At 58.7% G+C, this 20908-nt stretch overlaps 1 protein-coding gene across 13 annotated transcripts in view; it reads left to right on the plus strand.

Moving 5' to 3' along the window:
- Positions 1-20908, plus strand: part of ATP2B2 (ATPase plasma membrane Ca2+ transporting 2) — a 158967-nt gene that overhangs the window by 130954 nt on the left and 7105 nt on the right. For 5 of the 13 annotated variants that reach the window (XM_027093845.1, XM_027093843.1, XM_027093844.1 and 2 more), the window contains 9 exons: positions 6712-6891; positions 7060-7147; positions 11037-11143; positions 11622-11813; positions 14042-14255; positions 15857-16068; positions 16221-16328; positions 18073-18255; positions 20101-20397. In XM_027093845.1, the coding sequence (XP_026949646.1) occupies positions 6712-6891; positions 7060-7147; positions 11037-11143; positions 11622-11813; positions 14042-14255; positions 15857-16068; positions 16221-16328; positions 18073-18255; positions 20101-20376 (1560 nt within the window). In that variant the 3' untranslated portion in view covers positions 20377-20397. Of the gene's footprint in view, positions 1-6711; positions 6892-7059; positions 7148-11036; positions 11144-11621; positions 11814-14041; positions 14256-15856; positions 16069-16220; positions 16329-18072; positions 18256-20100; positions 20398-20908 lie in introns of those variants that run through there. The other 8 variants (XM_027093841.1, XM_027093839.1, XM_027093838.1 and 5 more) reach the window with 4 other exon arrangements.

Consider the following 20908-nt stretch of genomic DNA (forward strand, 5'->3'; position numbering starts at 1 on the left):
GCAGCAGGGAGAGGGGTCAAAAGTGTGAGTTTGGGCATCAGATAGACCTGGGATTTTGAGTCCCTTGGCATTGCGAGCTGTGTGACCTTGGGCCAGTTACATAACCTCTCTGAGCCTCCATTTCCTCATCTGAAGACTAGGGACAATAATAGTATTCTACACACATGCACACACACACACACACACACACACACACGCCTCCTCACTCCCACCCCAAGCCTAAAACAGCAGGGCTGGGAACACGTTCAGCCTATGTCGGAGAAAGGGAGCCTGGTTCCAACCCCAGCTCTGCCACTAACAAGCCACTTCTCCTCTCTGTGCCTCAGTCCCCTCATCTGTAAAATGGGTGGTCGGCCTGGGGGCCCCTCAGGTCCCATCCAGCTCTAAGGTTCTGAGCCAGCTGCCTGGGAGGCTTACTCTCATGCCTTTCTTTGCTTCCCTCCGTCAACACATCCCTGTGGGTGACCTTCTCTCTCCCCTGGGCTCACCCCGGGATGTGGATTTGGAAGCTGTAACTGTGTTGGAGGGCAGGGACGTACTGGAGGGACACAGCAGTCTAGGAACATGGGTTCTCATCCCGCCCCTGCCACTCCTTCACAGAAGACCTCCGGTGTATCACTGCCCCGGGCCTCAGTTTTTCCATCTGAACAATAAGAAAGTTGGACGTCAACAAGTGAGGGACACAGTGGAGTTACTGGTGATGCTGCCTGAAAGTATGAAAGCTCAGGGACTTCCCTGGCGGTCCAGTGGTTAGGACTCCGGGCTTCCACTGCAGGGGGCATGGGTTCTATCCCTGGTCAGGGAACTAAGATCCCTGCATGCTGCGTGGCACAGGGAAAAAAAGAAAAAAAAAAGAAAGTATTAAAGCTCTGACCTGTTGACTCAGCATCTCCCGTGGGGTGGGGGTGGACGCAGAGCCTCAGGAGACAGGCAGGTATGGTTTTTGATTTGTTTGTTTGTTTTAGGCTTCGTGATATATCATCGCCAAATTCAAAAGGTTCGATAGCACAAACAGGGTGAAGTAGCCCCCCATGCCACGACCAGACCCCAGTGACCACCTCCGAGGCAGCCACAGTCACCAGTTTCTCGGGTGACCTTTGGAGAGGGTCCCTGCCTCTGGTGAGCATGTGTGTGTATGTTGCCAGGACAACCGTGAGGCCGGCCAGAGAAAAAAATCCCCACCCAGACCGCCTCTAGGGTCCCACAAGCCTGGTCAGATTCATTTGCTGCAGGAAAAGAAACTCGGCCTCCCTCCCTTAGTTTCCCTGTCTGTCAAGGGAAAGAAGCTCCTATTCCCTTCCTCCCTGAGAAGACAAAGGACAGAACAGATAAAAACAGGGTTGCAAATCCCCCCTCCCCCAAGATGCTACAGTGGTGCATTTTCCAAGTCTGATGGAAGCCAGCGAGGATGAAGCCATCAGGAGAGCAGCGGCCTGGGATTTGCCGGGTTATCCGGGGGTGTTTGGAACCCTCGAAGTCACAGACAACTGCTGTCACCACAAACAACAGATGTTTAAAAGCCTTTATTTAATGAAAACAGGAAGCACCCATTTGCTGGCTGGTTTTCCTCAGTGAGAAATATCTAGGATAATTTTAGCAAAAGAAGGAATCTTTTTTTACAGCTATTTTATCTATGGGGAAAGCACATTTCAACCAGATCAATGCCTCTGGGGCTCGGGTCTTCATCCTCTCTGCACCCTCCCTGCCCGGAACAGTTAGACGTTCCATAGCTGTTCGTTGCATAAATGAGTGAGTGAAGCGATAAAAGGAAGGGCTGAGCAGCTGCAGGAGGTGTCCCACTGGGTTGGAGGGACCAAGGATAGCTTGCTGAACAGACAGCATTTCACGTGCAAGATGGGAAAGATTTGTGACACACAGAGATTCAGGGAGAGAGGGCATCCCAGGGAGAGAGGGCATCCCAGGCAGAGGGGACAGCACAGGCAAAAGCACAGAGGTGGGGAGGGATGCTACGTGTTTGGGAACTAGTGAAAACCCTAGCTGGGTTTATGAGAGAAAAGGCTGGGAAGGGAGCTTGGAGCCAAACTGTAGAGGATTTGCATGTGCCCGTCCAAATCCATTCACCCGGGTCAGGTTTCGAGGGACTTAAGCACAAAGGTGTTTCACAGTGACCCACATTGACCAAGCACCTACCCTGCAGGAGGCCCCTGAGAGGGTTCTGAGCGGCTGGCAGCCCCTGCCCTCCAGACCCACAGCCTAGCGAAACGAAGGTGTAAAACCTTCCAGAGTGTAAAACCGGACGGGACTGAAGCACGACAAGGTCGTCCAGTTAGGGGCCCCTTGCCTACAAAGGAAGTGGAGTAATTCGTGGTGGCCAGGGGAGGCTCCTCCGGGGTTTCCAGATCTGTCCTGAATCCCCCCCACACCTTCAAGGCAGGTCACAGGCCCTTAATATACCTGATCCAAGGGTCACGGTGGGGAGCCCAGCCCATCCCACCGCCCCAGACACCTGCGCCTCCAAGTGCTCTAGATGCCTGCTGCACCCCCATCGCACACCCTGCATCTGTATCCTTCCTCTGTGTCCCTGCACCCACCCTGAAGCGGAAAGAGCAAACAAGGGAGCCCGGAGTCAAGCGTCTTGCCAGCCTCCTCCACCCACACGTCACCAACATGTGCTGGCCCTGAGCTTGGTGACCTTTGCTGCTGTCACAGAATTCTCCAGCCTCAGTGAAAGGCGGAGGCTATCACTCCATTTTACAGATGAGGAAACCAAGGCTTAGGTGGGAGCCCAGGGCAAAGCCCAGGCCAGCCTTTTGGCCCCTGAGCCCTCTCTCCACAGGGCAGAGACACTTCCACTGCACAGAGTAAAGTGTGGGGACCATAAAAATTAGCCTCCTCCTTTTTCCCCAGTCTGGCTTGTTCAGTGGAAGCCCAGAGGGTAGGGATTCCAAGCAGGCAGATTTCAGCTTCCTGAGACAGTCTTGAAAACAGAAGTCTTCCTAAGACATGGCATCCATCACCTCACTCCCAGTTCAGAACTTTCCATGCCTCCCAGGCCTGAAGGAACAAGGTCCTGACTCCTACACCTTTGGACCTGAAGCCCCTCTCCAGCTCCAAGGCCACCGGCCCCTACCCCACATCTTCCCTTGGCCTCAGCCACCCAGATCACCCACAGCACTGTCTGCAGTGCCCTCCCCTTCTCTGTGTACCTCATGGGACAGTTGTCTGCAGCCAGGACCACAATGAACTGGTCATCTCTGCAGCCCCAGCATGGGCACAGTGCCAGGCATCAGAGCCTCAGTTAGTGTCGGCTGAAAAGAAGCAGATCAAGTATCGCCTCCTCCAGGAAGCTCCCACAGATTTCTTCTCCCCACACACTTCCTTCTAAAGTAACAGTGTGCTCCGCTGTGCTCCCAGAGCTCTTTGTACACATCTTTACCAAAGACCCTGTCTCTGTACAAGAGAATGGGTCTGACCCAAAGTAACTGCTCTCTTATCCGAAAAAAGAACAATTATGTGAAAGGGGGACTTCCCTGGTGGTGCAGTGGTTAAGAATCCGCCTGCCAATGCAGGGGACATGGGTTCGAGCCCTGGTCCGGGAAGATCCCACATGCCGCGGAGCAACTAAACCCGTGAGCCACAACTACTGAGCCTGCACTCTAGAGCCCACGTGCCACAACTCCTGAGCCCGCGTGCCACAACTACTGAAGCCCGTGCACCTAGAGCCTATGCCCCGCAACAAGAGAAGCCAGCACAATGAGAAGCCCGTGCACTGCAACGAAGAGTAGCCCATGCTCACCACAACTAGAGAAAGCCTGCACGCAGCAATGAAGGCCCAACGCAGCCAAAATTAAATTAATTTTTTAAAAACGGAAAGATTATGTGAAAGGATACAATAGACTTGTTCTACCTTAGAGCAGTCAACCGTAGAGGGGATGAGCACCTTGTCAACAGAGGCAAGTAAGTAGAGGCTCTCTGACCATCTGTCAGGGATGCGTGGGAGGAGATCTAGGCAATGAGCAGAGGGTCAGAGTCATGACCCAGAGTCCCTTCCAACTCCAAGCATCTTTTAAACAAGCATAACCTAAATTATTCCTTTCAGGGCAGAAGCCAGATGAGGTGTGTGTTCCCAAAAGAACAGCGGCTCTTTCCTGTCCCCTGGGCCAGGAGACAGCAGGGGGCTGCAGCCAGGTTACAGCCATTGTGAGGACATCGATAAATTATGTAAACGGGATCTTGGACCTCCCACATCCCCACTCCCTCCGGCTCTATAAAAGGAGGTCACGTTTGGTTATGTGAGCAGCCGCCATGGCACGAGGCAGAAGCCTTGCTCACGTGGCCCCAAGCCCTGAGTGGGCCCCAGAAGGCTCCTCCCCAGACTCTGGAAATACACTGAGAGGAGGCCCATGATCAGCTCGCCCTGCTCCAGCCCTTCAACAACAGGGAGATCACTACCTGCCACCACAGAGCCGGCCTGTTAGAGAACTCGGGGAGCTGGAGGGGCCTCCCCCAACCTTGACCTAGGCCCTGCCTGTGCCCGGCATTTGTTTCTCACTCCACCGCAGGATGGCCGTGCTCAGGAGTTGGGATTTTCTCTATCAGCGGCGGGGTGGAGGCCCAGAAAGGGAGCGGCACACAGGCTAAACCTGGGGCAGGTAGCTGGTGGTCAGGGTAGGGGCAAGATGGAAGAGGCGGGGCCAGAGGCAGGGAGACTGGGAAGGGGCTGGGCAGTGACCTCTGCTTGAGATTGTGGTGTGGACGGGATGTGCATAGAGGCAAGATACTTTCAGTGTCAGTTCTTGTTCTTAAAATTCCTGAGCGCAGAAAGGGACCGGTGGGCGTAAGTTGTCCACAGTCAGGTTTTGGACCAGCGTTCTAACTCTTCGCACTCTTTGCTAGGGCTGCCGTTACAGAGTACCACCAACAGCAGAATTGCGTTGTCTCCTGGTTCTGGAGGCTGGAGGTCTGAGATCGAGGTGTCGGCAGGGTTGGTTCCTTCTGAGGGCTGTGAGGGAGGCTCGGCCGCGGGCCTCTCCCCCAGCTTCCGGTGACGAGCTGGCAGTCTTCAGCCCTGCTAGCACGTAGCAGCATCGCCCAGATCTCTCCCTGCCTCTTCCCATGATGATGTCTTCCCTGTGTGTGTGTGTTTCTGTCCAGATTTCCCCTCTTTATGAGGACACGAGTCACATTGGATGCAGGCCCACCCTAATGGCCTCATCTTAACTTGATTACCTCTATAAAGAGCCTGTCTCCAAGGAAGGTCACATTCTGAGGTACTGGGTGTGAAGAGCTTTCTGGGGTGGGGGAGGGAGGGGGCGGGGAAACGACACAATTCAGCCCGTGACACCTTTAAACTCTCTCAGCAGTGACTTGTCAGGGTCGGGGTGGAAGTGAGTTCTCAGACCCCAGGATGTGGAAGAGGAGAGTCGGATTCAGGCCCCCCTTCCCACCAGGTCTGAGATTCTAAAGTACTTTTAGTACAACTGGATTTTCTGCCCTTGACGTGTCCTCTCCCACTGAAGGACATTTTACAGCAAATACTGCCTTATTATTTTGTTATTTGTCACTGGGTGAGAATCACTTATTCAGTTGATCTGTGCTGTGTGTGAAGGGCCATGGCAGCTCCAGGCTGGTTTTTTTGTTTTGTTAACATCTTTATTGGAGTATAATTACTTTACAATGGTGTGTTAGTTTCTGCTGTATAACAAAGTGAATCAGCTATACGTATACATATTCCCTCCCTCTTGCGTCTCCCTCCCTCCCACCCTCCCTATCCCACCCCTCTAGGGGGTCACAAAGCACCGAGATGATCTCCCTGTGCTATGCGGCTGCTTCCCACCAGCTATCTATTTTACATTTGGTAGTGTATATATGTCCATGCCACCCTCTCACTTCATCCCAGCTTACCCTTCCCCCTCCCCGTGTCCTCAAGTCCATTCTCTACGTCTGTGTCTTTATTCCTGTCCTGCCCCTAGGTCCTTCAGAACCTTTTTTTTTCCGACTCCAGGCTGGTTTTTGCATCCCAATTGCTGGGCAGATCCAGCGCCCTGCAAAGTTGGGGGGGGGCGACAGCTTCTGATTGGCTGGGTCTGCTCTGGCTAAATGGCCCAGATGTCAGTCTATTATTACAAAGAGGGCAGTAGGCAGCCCTTACTTTCGCAGGGAGATGTCATGTTTTACACAAAGCCTAATCATTCACATTTATTCTAAGCCAATGTCACATTATATAAATAAATTATCCTAAAATGCAATGTCCTTCCCCTGCCCGCCCCCCTGGCAAAAAACTGAAAACACACAAACATATTTATCATTGAGTTTGCAGGAAATGTGCATGTTGATGAAGCAGGGACATGATCCTGTTCAGCAGTGGAGTGTTCTGTACTCTTGCCTGGGGCCATATCCAAGAGGATGTTTATTGTGGTCTTTCTCAAAGTCCTTGTCCAGGTCAGGATAGCCAATGGTTTCATCTTAGGATGCAGTATCATGGGTGATAGGTGGTGGCTGTCTGGGACACTGCAGAAAAGAATTGTGAGACCACATCAGGGTTTCATCAGAGGGTGCTGTGATCGATTAACAATGCCTACCACGGCCACAGGAAAGGAGGAGATGGTCTGTGTGCCATCAGTACCTCCTGGTCATCTAGGCCCCTTACCGTGGCGTTGCCTGTGAGCAGGGCTCACTCTGGAATCCGTGAGGGCAGGGAGGGCCTGCACGAGACGACGTCCACTCCATGGCACACGCCCTCCCACCCAGGTCCCGGAAGCCATCCGCAAGTGCCAGCGAGCAGGCATCACTGTCCGCATGGTCACAGGTGACAACATCAACACAGCCCGGGCCATCGCCATCAAGTGTGGCATCATCCATCCTGGGGAGGACTTCCTGTGCCTTGAGGGCAAGGAGTTCAACCGGAGAATCCGCAACGAGAAAGGGGAGGTATGTGGCCCAGTGCAGAGGGTCCTCAGAGGGCAGGGCTTTGGACGGGGAGCTGGGAGGCACGGGCATGCATGAAGCCCCAGCAGCCAGCCAGTGTGCCACTCAGAGCCCAGTGATCGAGGCAAGTCCCCTCCCTTCTCCTCCCGCCCCTCCCCCATCCCTCTCCAGATTGAGCAGGAACGAATCGACAAGATCTGGCCAAAGCTGCGGGTGCTGGCTCGCTCCTCCCCCACGGACAAGCATACCCTGGTCAAAGGTAAGACTTGGGCGGGCACGGGCAGCTCTGAGGCCCAGGCGCCAGGCCTCCCCGGGCCTTCCTGTCCTGGCGCCTTCAGCTTCTTTCCAGGATGGGAGGGGCTCCTGCCTGGGGCTCCCCGCACCTGGGGACGCCCCGGGAGGCCTGCTAAGGGCCACAGTGAAGTAAGGAGGCAGCGAATCTGCTCCCTGGGCCCCACCTCCCATGGGCAGCAATGGGATTGCCTATCCGGGGGCCAAAAGTCATGGCCTGAGGGCTGAATGGGGCCCACAGACAGGTTATCTGGGTGGTGTGTCTTTTTCAGTGTTCGAGTTGAATGACTTTATACAGACCCTGCTTCCTCCCATCTGCTGCCGCCTTAACCGCTGCTGTCTGACGCTCTGCCCGTTTCATTTACTCATGTTCTCAGTCTGGCCCCAGAGCTTGTGAGTTTGAGACCCTTGGTCTGCCTGTTCTCTAAGGATGCTATCTGCCATGTGTAACCAGGACGCCGGGAATGGGCTGTCCTGGGAATAGCAATCTGAGAAATGAGCCAAAACCCAGCGTCCTTCTTCCCTGAGTCCCTCCAGGGAGAGAGCACACCCCTCGCTGAGCTCATCTAGCTGGTCAGATGCTGGGCACTTTCAGAGTCCCATAGGCCTGGGTTTAAATCCAGACTCTGCCCCTGCCCTGCTCTGTGGCCTTGGGCAATTGCCCAGCACCAGGGCTCAATTTTTCCATCTGTAAAATGGCCGTAGGGGGAAGGTTTCTGGCTGAGGTCATCCCTAGGGCATCTTGGATTCCTCTCCTAAAGGTGCTGCCCAAAGACATTAAGGAAGGCAGATCTGGCCTTGGAACAGAAACACAAAGCCCCAGAACCACAGATACCCAAGAAGGAGACCACCCCCAACCCATCCCCAGTTCCTGTTCAATCATGCACTCATTCATTCACTCATTCTCTTGATAAATGTTTCCTGAGGATCTAGTATGTGCCAGGCCCAGGTCTTGGCCGACGTGGTCCTCCCGTTTTGGAATTTGTGGTCCAGGTTTTATCCAGCAGACATTGAATAGGTGGTTTCCCTACGTAGAGCTAAAGGCTGCACTGGTGGGAGAGAAGGGTGATCTGGGCCCTCTGCCGGCCTCTGACGAGCTGGGGAGGGTGTCATATTGCAGGCAGTGGAAGGTGGGATGGGGGGCCAGGGGGAAGGGCCTGTGTTTCAGGCAGGACAGGGAACTACACTATGAAAGCCCAGAGGCAGAGATTTCCAGGCACTTGCAAGGACTTGAAAGAAGTTCAGTTGGCTGGGCTGGAGCCTCAAGCGAGAGAGAGACAGGAGGCGGCGGCCAGAGAAGGGGGTGCCGGCCTCAGATCACACAGGGCCTTGAACGCCAAGCACGACCTGCACAGTCAGCCCAGGTGGGGAGCCAAGGGAGGGCCTTGAAGGGGAAAGCGCCCTCCCTGCCGCTGTGTGGAGAGTGGCCTGGAAGCAGAGGGCCCACCAGGACTGTCCAGCTGTGAGCGGTGACACCTGGGCAGGGGTGGTGACAGTGCAGGTGCACTGGAAGGGGACGGGTCTGAGAACTCTTTGTGGGCAGGAGGGGCCTGGGCCCGGCGATTGTTCAGATGGGGCGGAGGGATGGGGGAGAGGGGAGTCCAGGATTGCTCAGTCTATACCTGCTTGAGAGCCTGCTGCACAGTTTACAAGGGGGCAGCTAGGTGTCAGGAGTTGCACAAGGGACCAATTTGAGGGGAAACTGATGCACTGGCTTTAGGAGGCCGAGCTGGAGGCCCTCTGACATCCAAGTAGAGATGTCCATGGAGTCAGGGCTCAGGAGAGAGAGCTGGCCCCCGATGAAGACGTAGGTGGGGTATGACGAGTGGGGGTAAGCAGAGGAGCTGCTGGACCCAGGAACCTCCCACCTGAGCGGTGAGCAGAGGCTGAGAGACCTGTCAGCGGGTCTGTCACCAAGAAGAGGCAGCCAGAGGGGTCCGGGGACAAGCAGGCCGAGGAAGGAGGCCTGCTGAGGGGGGAGGCGTGGTCCACGGTGTGAATGGCTGCTGAGAGGTCCAGAGATAGGACAGGAACCATAGGAGTCAGCCACAGGGAGGTCCCTGGGGACCATGCACTGCGGGGCGTGTCAGCACTGGTGGTGGAGGAAAGAGGTCTGGGGGAAGGGGCTCTTGCAGCTCCCCGCTCTATCGGAAGCCGTAGGAGAGCTGGGCCAGCCTGGGGAGCCACAGGGGAAAACTGGCCCCCTCCTTGCCTCGGAGCAGCACCCAGGAGGGCCCAGGGAACCGGCGGGGTGAAGGCCTCAAATGCCAAGTGCACAGAGATTGGATAATCCGGGGCAGCAGAACAGCTTGGGGGAGCGGCCAGGAGGACTTCCGGTGCACGCGTCCTGAAGCCAGACCTTGAAGAGGGTGGAGCTTTGACCCTTGCAGGGAGCTGCAGGGAGACAGGGTCTGGGGCTACAGTGCCCCAGGTCAGGGAACTCATTCCCTCCTTCCAGAGGCTGCTGCGGTTTGCCAATTGCAGGACATACGTGTGGGAGCAAAAGTGACCTGATTAGGGTGGGCGGGGGTCCTCAGGGTGTCACAAAGGCTTCCCAGGGAAAGCAGTATCTGGGCTGAGATGGGGTGACTGGGTGACGGGGACAGCTGGCCCAGGGAACAGCCTGTGCAAAGACGGGCAGGTGGCCAGCTGCATGGGACGGAGAGCTGTTCCCGTGGCAGAAGCACAGGCTGGGGGTGGCTGGGGGAGGGAAGAGATCAGAGAATGGGCGGGTGTGACCACGGAGGACCAAGCGGGTGGAGCCGAGAACTCGGAGTCATCCTGAGGCTGAGGGCAGTGAGAGTGTGACTCTCAGCTGGTGCTGGGGGCTGGGTTCAGACTCAGGTGTCAGAGAGAAAGGCCCTGGGGCTGCTATGAAGATTGGAGGGGAGGGCTTCCCTGGTGGCGCAGTGGTTGAGAGTCAGCCTGCCGGTGCAGGGGACACGGGTTCGTGCCCTGGTCTGGGAAGATCCCACGTGCCGCAGAGCGGCTGGGCCCGTGAGCCATGGCCACTGAGCCTGCGCGTCCGGAGCCTGTGCTCCGCAACGGGAGAGGCCACAGCAGTGAGAGGCCTGCATACCGCAAAAAAAAAAAAAAAAAAAAGATTGGAGGGGAGCCTGGTGTTAGGGAGAGGGGGAGTGGAGGCACTGCATGTGGGGTGGCGGAGAGGAGGATAAGGATCCCAGTGGGGCTTCGGGGCTGTAGGACCCGCAGACGCAGTGATGCATCTGATGTGCGGAATGGGACAGGGATGTATCAAGGTTGACACCCGAGTTTCTGTCCTGCCATGGATGTCTCTGCTTGGGGCCCCGCAAACTCCACACACACCCAGTGACGACTTCTGTCACGCATCCTTTTCTACTGGCCCCAGAGCAGTGACAGGGGCCGTGTGTCATCTGTTCGCTCTGTTATTTGCTGAAGACTTTACTGAGGATGAACGTCTGGAGAGCAGGCATTGGCAAACGGCAGAGCCCAGGCCTCCTCGGGTGTGACTGACACCGCCCGCCCCACCCCCAGGCAGAAGGTGCTGAGGGAGCAGATAGTAGGCCCCCCGGCCAAACCCTGGTGCCCCAGGAGGGCAGAAGGGCCCTTGGGGTATAGGCAGAGGGGAGGCGCGTCCGGCCAGGATGGCTGCCACTGTGGCCACGGGCTGCAGAAAGCAAAGAGGATGCTGGAGAGGTGACAGGCCCGGACCACAGAGGGCCGCAGCCGGCTCCGGACTCAGGGGCGCCACGTCCCCTGCAGGTGCTGGGAAGAAGCTCGATGGGAGGGGGTGGCAGGGCAGGGGCCAGAGAGGAGGCTGTCCCCGCCCCGCTGGGAGTCCCAGGGCCCTCAGTACATGCTCACCCCACCCACAGGCATCATCGACAGCACACACACGGAGCAGCGGCAGGTGGTGGCCGTGACGGGGGATGGCACCAATGATGGGCCCGCGCTCAAGAAGGCCGATGTGGGCTTCGCCATGGTAGGAGTTCGCGGGGGCCCGGGGCAGCATCCGGCAGGAGCCCGCAGGCAGGGGGTTAGGGGAGCGTGGACCACACAGCCTCCTGCAGGGAGCGCAGCACCCCCAGTGCACACTCCACCCACCCTCCGTCCACCTGATGCTCCCAGCACTCTTGAGGCTCGGCCTGGCCTCCGGGTCTCCCTGGAAGGGTAGAGGGGGCTTCCTGTAGCGATGGGTCTGGGGGAGGGAGGCAGGGGAGGGAGGGGGAGGGAGTGGAGGGCCCCCCTTCCTGAAGGCAGACCGTTGGCCTCAGGGCTGGGTCTGTGAGGAGCAGGGCTGTGGTGTGCACGCGTGTGCACGCACGTGCATGCCTCGTGTGGCCTGGCGGTGTGGGGGTGGGTGGGTGTGTGCGGGGGCTGGTGTAGGGGTGAGGACAGTGTCGCTAGCGCTGCTCGCCTCTCCGGTCGCCCCACCCAGGCTCCTGTCCCCATCCCCACAGGGCATCGCAGGCACGGATGTGGCCAAGGAGGCCTCGGACATCATCCTAACGGACGACAACTTCAGCAGCATCGTCAAGGCGGTGATGTGGGGCCGCAATGTCTACGACAGCATCTCCAAATTCCTGCAGTTCCAGCTGACGGTCAACGTGGTGGCCGTGATCGTGGCCTTCACGGGCGCCTGCATCACGCAGGTGGGTCCTCCAGGGGCAGGCAGGATGGCGCAGGCCGAAGCCTGGGGAGGGCAGACACCCACACGGGGTGTCCCAGATCGTCACACCTGCACGCTGAGGGCCAGGAGCTGCATCACAGACCCACCCACGTAGGCGCCAGCCCCTCAGGGTGCAGGAAATGAGGCTCAGAGAGGTGGCGGGATTTGCCCAAGGTCACCCAGCAAGTGGAGATGCCAGGCCCACCTCCACATCTGCCTGACCCAGGCACAGGCCTGGCTGTTGCTCCAAGAGGCAGGAGAGGTAATCCTCAAGGGAAGGCAGGACCCTGGCCGCATAAAGGGCCAGAGAGAGGCCGGGGCAGGACAGGCAGCCAGCTGGGGTCGCGGAGCTGGCAGGTCCCTGGGAGCCTCAGCTCCGGCGTGGAGTGCGTTGGGAAAGGCCTCTGTGCCGGGGTTCCTGGGCCTCGTGGAGCCGACAGGCAGGCCCCAGCACCTGCAGCCTCACTGCTTCCTCAGCCGCCTCACGAGGCGGGAACTGTGGTGATCCCCATTTCACAGAGGCAGAAGCCGAGCCTCAGAGGATGGGCCTGCCAGGCACCTGCCATTGCTCGCGCAGCCTCCTGCCTCACCCCAACGGGGCCTGACCAGGAGAGGGCAGGTGTTCCGAGGCCTGGCCCCTCCCAGAACCAGGTGGGCAGGCAAGGTCCTGCCCATAAGAGCACAACAGAGGCCCAGAGGCCAGCACTGCCCTGAAGAGCTGTGTGGCCCTGGGAATGCTGTCCCCTCTGTGGTGCTCTGAGCCCTTGAGGGTGCACGTGGCAGCACCCAACATCCCAGCCCTGAGTGAGAGCCCTGGGCGGTGCCTGGGGCGGGGTGGAGGTGGGGGTCCCTTCTGCTCCTAAGGGCCTTGTCTCCTGCTCTGTGGACAAGAGGCTCCCTCTAGTGGTGGCTTGAGGGACACTCCAATGGTACAGCTGCTCACACCAGGCTTCTTGGAGACCAGCTAGTGCCAGATGAGGAAACTGAGGCGCCAAGGGTAGTCTCCTGCTCTGTGGACAAGAGGCTCCCTCTAGTGGTGGCTTGAGGAACACTCCCATGGTACAGCTGCTCACACCAGGCTTCTTGGAGACCCGCTAGTGCCAGATGAGGAAACTGAGGTGCCAAGGGGGCCGTCAGTTTGCCTGAGGTCTTGGATTGAGTTGGTGGCAGGGTTGTGAAGGCCTTGGTGGGGAGATGGGGGCCCTGACCCCACGGTGCATAGAGGAGGCTGATGGGCAGGAGGAGGCTGAGGGGAGTGGGGAGTGTGACTGAGCCCGGGCAGAGGTGGGAGAGGTGGCCTGGACGAGGGGCGGTGATAAATATCTAGGAGGTGAGTGAGTGTGTAAGGCGTAGGCGGAGGGGCCTCAGGAGCCAGCTCAGTCCAGGCTGCTGGGTGTATAGGATCTGCGGGCTTCCTGGAGGAGGTGCTCGGGCAGTGTAGACCACATGGTACGACTGTGCGCAGACAGTATGAATCTGCGATCCCTGTCTCAGCCAGAGAGAAGTGTGGGGATCCACACCAGAATGTGCACGGTGGGAACCCGTAAATGGTGAATGTTAATGAGTTTTAGCTTCTTCTGTTCCTTACTTGCCCAAATTTTCTACCAGGAAAATACATTATTTTTGGCGTCACAGACGCATATAATAATTGCTTAAAGTAAACATAAGAGGTAAAGAGAAATTGGGTGGTAGTAAAAAAGGGACAGGGTCCCAGGCATTGTTTGTGGGATAGGAGAGGCCCGAGCCATTGGTGGTCGAGGGGAAAGAGGCAGTGGGAAGCAGAGGAGGTGGGGTCTGGGCGGGAGGTGGTTGTGGGAGGGTCGTGACCTTAGCCTGGAAGAGAGGCTCGTCCAGACGGGGGCTGGAGAGGCGGAGGAGGGAAGATGGCGGGGATGTGGCTGTATTTACAGGGGCTGGGCTGTGGAACTGGTGGCCATCGGGCCTGGGGCTCAATTTTCTCCTTGTGGGAGAAGACAGGTCTGAAGTGGGCGGGTCTGGGCTGTTCCCCAGGGAAGGCCTAGCAAACCTGCTCCACGTCTGCTCTGGAACCCAGGGGGTGGGCCAGCCGAGGAAGACCCACGGGGAGAGCCGGCCTCAAGGCTCCGGTGGGAAGCTGCTGACACCTCAGGGAGGAGCCCCACCCCGGGCACTTCGGGCCAGCAGGCGGGCCGGCCGCCCCGTGACAGCCCCCTCTCCACTCGCTATCCCCAGGACTCCCCTCTGAAGGCCGTGCAGATGCTCTGGGTGAACCTCATCATGGACACGTTCGCCTCGCTGGCGCTGGCCACCGAGCCACCCACGGAGACCCTGCTTCTGAGGAAGCCATACGGCCGCAACAAGCCCCTCATCTCGCGGACCATGATGAAGAACATCCTGGGCCACGCCGTCTACCAGCTAACCCTCATCTTCACCCTGCTCTTTGTTGGTGAGTCCCCCACCCTGCCCACCGGGGACACCATGGCCCAGACCCCGTGCTCTGGACTCACAGCTGCTGCCTGTCTGCTGGTGAGGTGATGGAGGCCTAGGGAGGTGAAGTTAGTTGCTCAGGGTCACACAGCAAATCTCGGGTAGAGACTGGCCCTGCCCCGGGTCTGGCTGACTCCAAAGCCAGGGATTTTTCCACGGATGACAGCTCCAGACACTGTGTACACAGTGCGAGGTGGTGCCTCACGCCAGCCCCGCAGGGGAGTGGCCAGCCCCTTCTCTCATTGCTCCCACACTCGGAAGGATCCTCACCACGCCATCCTCAGAAAAGAGCCACGTGCCTGCCTACCCGCCAGCTGTTTCCACAACACGTTTATTTAGGACCCTCTACCACCAACCCCCATGACACTGAGGGCACCGAGCACAGAGAGGGGAGGTGACTTGCCCGAGGTCACACAGCCGGTCTGATGTGGCACCCTAGCTAGTTCTAAGACTGGCCTGGCTTCCAGGGTGCTTCAGAGATGATCCGGGTGAAGCCCACCCCTGGCACCTGGACAGGCCCAGAGGCGGGCAGGAGCTGGCCCACAGCCACATGGCAAGTTGGGGCCAGCTTGGAGTCCCCAGAGCCTCTCTGAGCTGGGTTTTCAATGCCAACGAGCCCTTGCCCTCAAGTCCAGAGTACAGATGGCGATGGGGCACGATCCCATTCCTCAGAGTGCAGTTCCCTTCCGTTGTGTTGGCAGGACGGTTGCAAAGATGATCATGAAAAGCCTTGGAGGATGTTCGGGGAATGCAGAATTAGTAGAGGCTCGGAGAAAGCTGTCAGGCTGGGGAGAGAGGGGGGCGTGGTGGGCTCCTGCTCTCCTCGCTGGCTTCCCCACTTGAGCGCCTGCTCTGGGCAGTCCTGGACTCAGCTAGATCCTCACACTCAGAAAACCCCACAAGCCCTCCCAGCACCAGCTCATGCAGCTTTGCAAAAGGACGCAGGACGGCATCAGGCATGCCATGGGTGGGTGTCCACGCAGCAGCCCGGGGCTGTGTCCCCCACACACTGCCACGTGGCAGCTCCTGTGACAGAGAGTTAGGCCACCTGGGTGAGTCCAGAGCCAGCCTGGCCTGGAAGCTCCAGCCTCCATGCAGGAACTGGTCTCTCCTGTAACAGCCCCTTGCACTTCCAGAGGTCTCAGCAAGGACGTGCTCAGTTACAAGCAGCAAGACTTTCGGGGGGACCCAAAGCCATGGTCTCCCACCAGGTATTCCAAGGTCACTCTACATCCTCCCAGTCCGGATGAGTTTGCCAACCAGGGGTTGCTTTTTATAAGCCCTGTCGCCTTGTAGCACAGCTGGCCTCCCACCTTTATCAGATTTCTGCAGAAAAAGTGGAAGAAAGTCCACCCAAGGCCTTTCTCCCCTAGAGGAGAAAGGGTTTTGTTACCCCTTCACTTACACCCCACAGCTCAGGCCCACCTGCCCCCCAGTGTCCAGAGAGCACCTCCCGCATCTGGGTGACCCACCCGGCTGCTCAGAAGAGGCCCCCACGCAGGGCCAGGCGTCCTCCCGGCTCCGTCCCTCAGCCCGGCTCCCGCCCTCTCGGCTTGGCAGGCGAGAAGATGTTCCAGATCGACAGCGGGAGGAATGCGCCCCTGCACTCGCCGCCCTCCGAGCACTACACCATCATCTTCAACACCTTCGTCATGATGCAGCTCTTCAACGAGATCAACGCCCGCAAGATCCACGGCGAGCGCAACGTCTTCGACGGCATCTTCCGGAACCCCATCTTCTGCACCATCGTGCTGGGCACCTTCGCCATCCAGGTACCGGGCCCCCACCCTGACCTGGCCGGGGTGGGCAGAGGGCAGCGGGCCGCCGGAGCCCCTCGGCAGTGCCCTGAGAGCCCGGACCTCGAGCTGGCCCCTGACGGCCTGTCCCTCTGTCTCTCTCTCTCTCTGCTCCCTGTGGCCTCCAGATAGTGATTGTGCAGTTTGGCGGGAAGCCGTTCAGCTGCTCTCCGCTGCAGCTGGACCAGTGGTTGTGGTGCATATTCATCGGGTTAGGAGAGCTTGTCTGGGGCCAGGTGAGTGCTGGGGGAGCTGCAGGAGGGACCTCTCGGCAGGGGAAGGGAAAGAACACTGGACGGGGAATCCAGGAGCCCCAGGAGTGGGTCATGGCTCCTCCACGGATCAGCTGTCTGGCTCCGGGCAAGGGCCTCCCCGTCTCTGGAGACCAGAGCCGTGGGGTTGGCCCAGGGCTCAAATGCTGGTCACTTGGGTATCGCCACCGTGATTTTTGCTTCTGTCTCTACACCCCGCTCATCCTGTTATTTACTTGGTACTTTCTTTTAGTCACATCTGTTTTTCGAACTGAAATTTATTTCAAAAGGTAATTTATATTACAGATATGATTGGAAAGTCAGTATCACCTGTCATAAACAGAAGCTAACCAAAAAAATGTAACAAGCACGATGTTTTTAAACTCTGACTAGAGGCCATGGCCAGCCCAGGCTCAGAGCTCGAAGCCAGCTTGTGGTAAAGAGCATTAGTAGGTGCTGTGACACCAAGCAGAGGCTCCTTCAGAGAGCTCGGAGGGAGCGTAAGAGGGGCAAACCCTGCCGCATCACAGTGCTGTGTCTGCAGCCATCTGTGGCCCTCCCCAGCTTCGGGGAACCCTGGGCTAGATCCTCTCTAGGGGCCCTTCTAGCCATGACCCCAGAACGTTCTCCCACCAGGCACATGCACACACACACGCACACGCACCATCATGGAACTCACAGCTTGCAGCTCAAAGACGCCTGACCAGGACATGGTACCCGGAGCTGGATCCAGGCAGTGGGTGCCCCAACAGGCCTAAGACGTTGGTCTTGCCTTCAAGCTGCTCCCAGGCTAGAGTGGGAAATTCCAGTGAGAGAAATTAACTAGAAGGTAAAGAATAAAATTTAGTTTCCTTCAGAACAATCTTCTTTAAACTTTGGAGCTTCTTTGGAGAGTTGATAAACTAGGTTTGACTTAACAACGCCATTCCCTGGGCACCCTCAGGGCCTGGGCATCTTCGTCCCACTGGACAATCCCTCAGGGAGCCCTCGGCGTCTGGATGAGCAGGTTCCTGACACCTAAGGAAGATGCCAGCGGGCAAGGCCCACCTTAAACCCCCGGGGAACCCCTGAGAGTGTGCAGGGCAGCCCCTGTCAGTCCCTAGAGGAGATGTCAGGGGCCTCTGACCTCTGCCACCTCAGCTGCCCCACAGGGCCTGCCGCTCAGGCCTCAGCCCCACGGACAAGCCCTTTGGAGGAAGAGTAACAACAAAGGCATATCCCCCTCCCATCTTGCCTTCCCTTTCCGGGAGGGCAGCCATTCCAAGAGTCCCAGGATTGACTGCCCCCAAGGCACGCAAGCTCTGAGCTCCTGTTGCCCAGGGTTGGGCACCCCAGGACCCGGTGACCTCAGGAAGAATAAGCCAGAGACCTGAGGGCCAGTGACTTAGACACAGCATCTCCAACTCTGAGAACCGGTCCCAGCTTTCCAGATGGGAAGGCCGGAGCTCACAGAGGTTAAATGACTTGCCCAAAGTCACAGGACTTGTAAGGTCTGGGGTATCCAAAGTCCCACGTGTCCAACTCCCCAGATTTCCCACGATTTCCACCTGCCTCTGGATGAGTGAGTGAATTAAGAAGCAAATTAAAAAGAAATCTAAAGTTGACTTGAGGAGGAGGTGCGACGAGTTAAGGAGTGAGTCGAACGTAACTAGGTCAGTGGGTAAGAAGAGCAAGAGGGAGGAAGGGAGGCCGAGCCCTCCGCTGACAGCCCTCTGCTGGCCCCTCGCAGGTCATCGCCACCATCCCGACCAGCCGGCTCAAGTTCCTCAAGGAGGCGGGCAGGCTCACGCAGAAGGAGGAGATCCCGGAGGAGGAGCTGAACGAGGACGTGGAGGAGATAGACCACGCCGAGCGAGAGCTGCGGCGGGGCCAGATCTTGTGGTTCCGAGGCCTGAACCGGATCCAGACCCAGGTACAGGCGGCTCCTGGGGCCGGGCCCGTGCCCGGCGGGGTGGGTGGCGATGGGGATGCGGGGATGAGGGTGGGTCCAGACCCGCTCTCACCATCTCACCAGCCTCCTGTGCACCCATGTTCCCCACACACACACTCTGCGTTGCCGCTGAAGAGCGGCCTCCTCGGGAAGGTCCTACCTCCCTGTCCACCTGGCTGGGGTCGGACTGGGGTCACATCCACTGTGGGCTCTGGGGCGGGGGGCAGGGGGTGCCCCTAAGGTGGAGGAGGGGTGACCCTGAGGGCCGAGGTGAGTGAGGGGCTCCTGTCAGGGTTGCTGGGGGGCCGCCAGGAGGGTCAGGTGAAGCTGGAGACTGATCCACGTGAGGCCAGGATGGCAGCTTCAGGCTGGGGTGGGCCCCAGATTCTCCCGGCCACGTGGTCAGGCCTGCATCTGCACGTACATCTTCCTCCACGGGGGGCTTCAGACACTCTCCTAGCCCCCACTGGGGCATTGAGTCAGTTCTGGGGACCAAAGGTTGGTTTTCCACACACACACCACATGCACGCACACGCACCCCAAGGACACACAGGTAGAGCACACGTGCGGGATGTGTGTCCAGCCAGAAGCAGGTCTCTGCCTCAGAACGGGACTGCGTGGCCACCACCTGACACACGCCACGAACATGCAGCCCCCGTGTTCCCACACGGCCCCTCTCCCTGAGTCAGGGCTGCAGTTCTCGGGGTGCTTTCACAGCCCTGTAGGATGAGGAACAGAGGGACCAGGAAATCGAGAGAGGCTCAGTCTCCTGCCCAGCCGGCCTGGAACAGCCGTGCTGGGACGTTCATGGTCACCCTGCCCCCGTCACGCTCTGGGAAGTGCGTCAGGGCCCCCCAGCTCGGGTCTGCGGTCCTGCAGTCCTACGTGGCCTACCGCTGCATTTCCACCTAGCACAAAAACAGGTCACCTGGGCTGCCTCACACCCTACAGGGACTGTCCCAAACATCATCTCATTGGCCTTCCCAGCCCCCTGAGAGGTCGGTATGCCCCGCACCTAGTTTTAGGGGTAACCGAGGTTCAGGAGACAGCCCTTTCTGGGCACTGGGTCGGGGGAGCAGGTTGCACACCCAGAGCCTCCTGACAGACAGCAGTCTGTGCTCCGGGACTAGACCTCCGGGTAGCCCCCATCCCGCACTTCCCAGGCGGGCCCGGCAGCTCTCAGCACACACACAGCCCTGGTGCTGTCACCAGCCTGGCCACAAAGCCTTTGAGGAGGACGCCGGGACTGTAGTTTCTTGAGTGAGCACGAGTCCTATCTAGCCTGACTCTCACGGACCACTAAGTGGGCCAGTGCTTTGCCCCTCGCAGCTAACCCTGCCAGGTAGGTGGCATTGCCCCTTCTGAAGGACAAGAAGCTGCCGCTGGGCAGTGACTTGCCCAAGGCCGTCTAGCTCGTAAGTGATAGAGCTGGGGTCTGGGCCAGGGTCTGTCCACCCCAGAGCTCCCAGCACACCACTCTGGCTCCACGCCTGGTCCCGAGGGCTGAGCACCCCCTCTGCCTCCAAACACCATGTTTAACGCCCCACCCGCGGGCCCCCGCCCAGCCCATTGGCCCCTGAGTCACTAGAGCAGGACCAAGGCCAGGCCCCTGTGGCTCCCCCCTCAACCGGGCCCTGGGGACCCCAGGTGCCCGAGCTGAGCAGACGTCTCTCAGAGCCTTGGCGCGTGCCTGGTATTGTCGTTTTGGTTTAAGTGGCGTGCTGTCTTGCCGTGGCTGCGGCTGTCCTCGTGGCCTGGCGCCTGTCAGTCGTGTAGCTGTCGTGTCCATTCTTTTCGCAACTTGTCTCGTTCTCTCCTCCGTTGCAGATTGAAGTAGTCAATACTTTCAAGAGCGGGGCCTCCTTTCAGGGAGCCCTGCGGAGACAATCCTCCGTCACCAGCCAGAGCCAGGACGTAGCCAATCTCTCTAGCCCTAGTCGCGTGTCGTTGTCCAATGCTCTTTCCTCTCCGACCAGCCTTCCTCCTGCTGCAGCCGGGCGTGAGTGTGAATCCTTACCGCCTCGGGTGCCACCGCCGCCAGCGCCGGGCGGCCAGGAGGGCAGGGGCCGGGGCGCCAGGGACTCGGGGGGCAGGAGGTCGTGATTAGGCCCAGGGGGCTGAGGGGCCCCGGCCATTGAGGAGGGTCCCAGGCGGTCAGCAGACCACAGCCAGGCACGGGGTGGCAGTCCCTTAGGGGGTCAGGGTCGGCTGGGGTCAGGGTCAGGGGTTATGACCAGGCAGTCATGGGGTCCTGAGGGTCACAAGTAGTCAAAAAGTCTGGGTCAGTCAAAGGATCACGGTTGGTCAGGGAGGTTTCAGTGATCGAATGTCACAGTCCCCCACAGGGTCACGGTGGCCAGAGGGGAGCAGTCAGCTGGGGGGCGTGGAGCACACCAGTCAGTGTAGGGTCATACCCGGTCAGGAAAAGCCTGGCTTGTGAGGGCCAGGGTCAGAGCTAGCCAGGAGATCGCAGTCCTGCAGTCGAAGTCAGGCCAAGGGTTACTGTGGGTCAAGGGAGGAAAGGCTCTCAGGGGTCACAGTCAGCCACAGTGAGGTCCAACCCAGAGGGGTCACTATAGATCAGAGGTCACAGTTGGTCAGGGGACCCAGGTCCCCAAGGAGATCACAGCCTGGA

This window comes from Aethalodelphis obliquidens, unplaced genomic scaffold (assembly GCF_003676395.1).
Source record: "Aethalodelphis obliquidens isolate GAN/ISIS:26980383/991018 unplaced genomic scaffold, ASM367639v1 scaffold86, whole genome shotgun sequence".
Classification (NCBI taxonomy): Eukaryota; Metazoa; Chordata; class Mammalia; order Artiodactyla; family Delphinidae; genus Aethalodelphis; species Aethalodelphis obliquidens.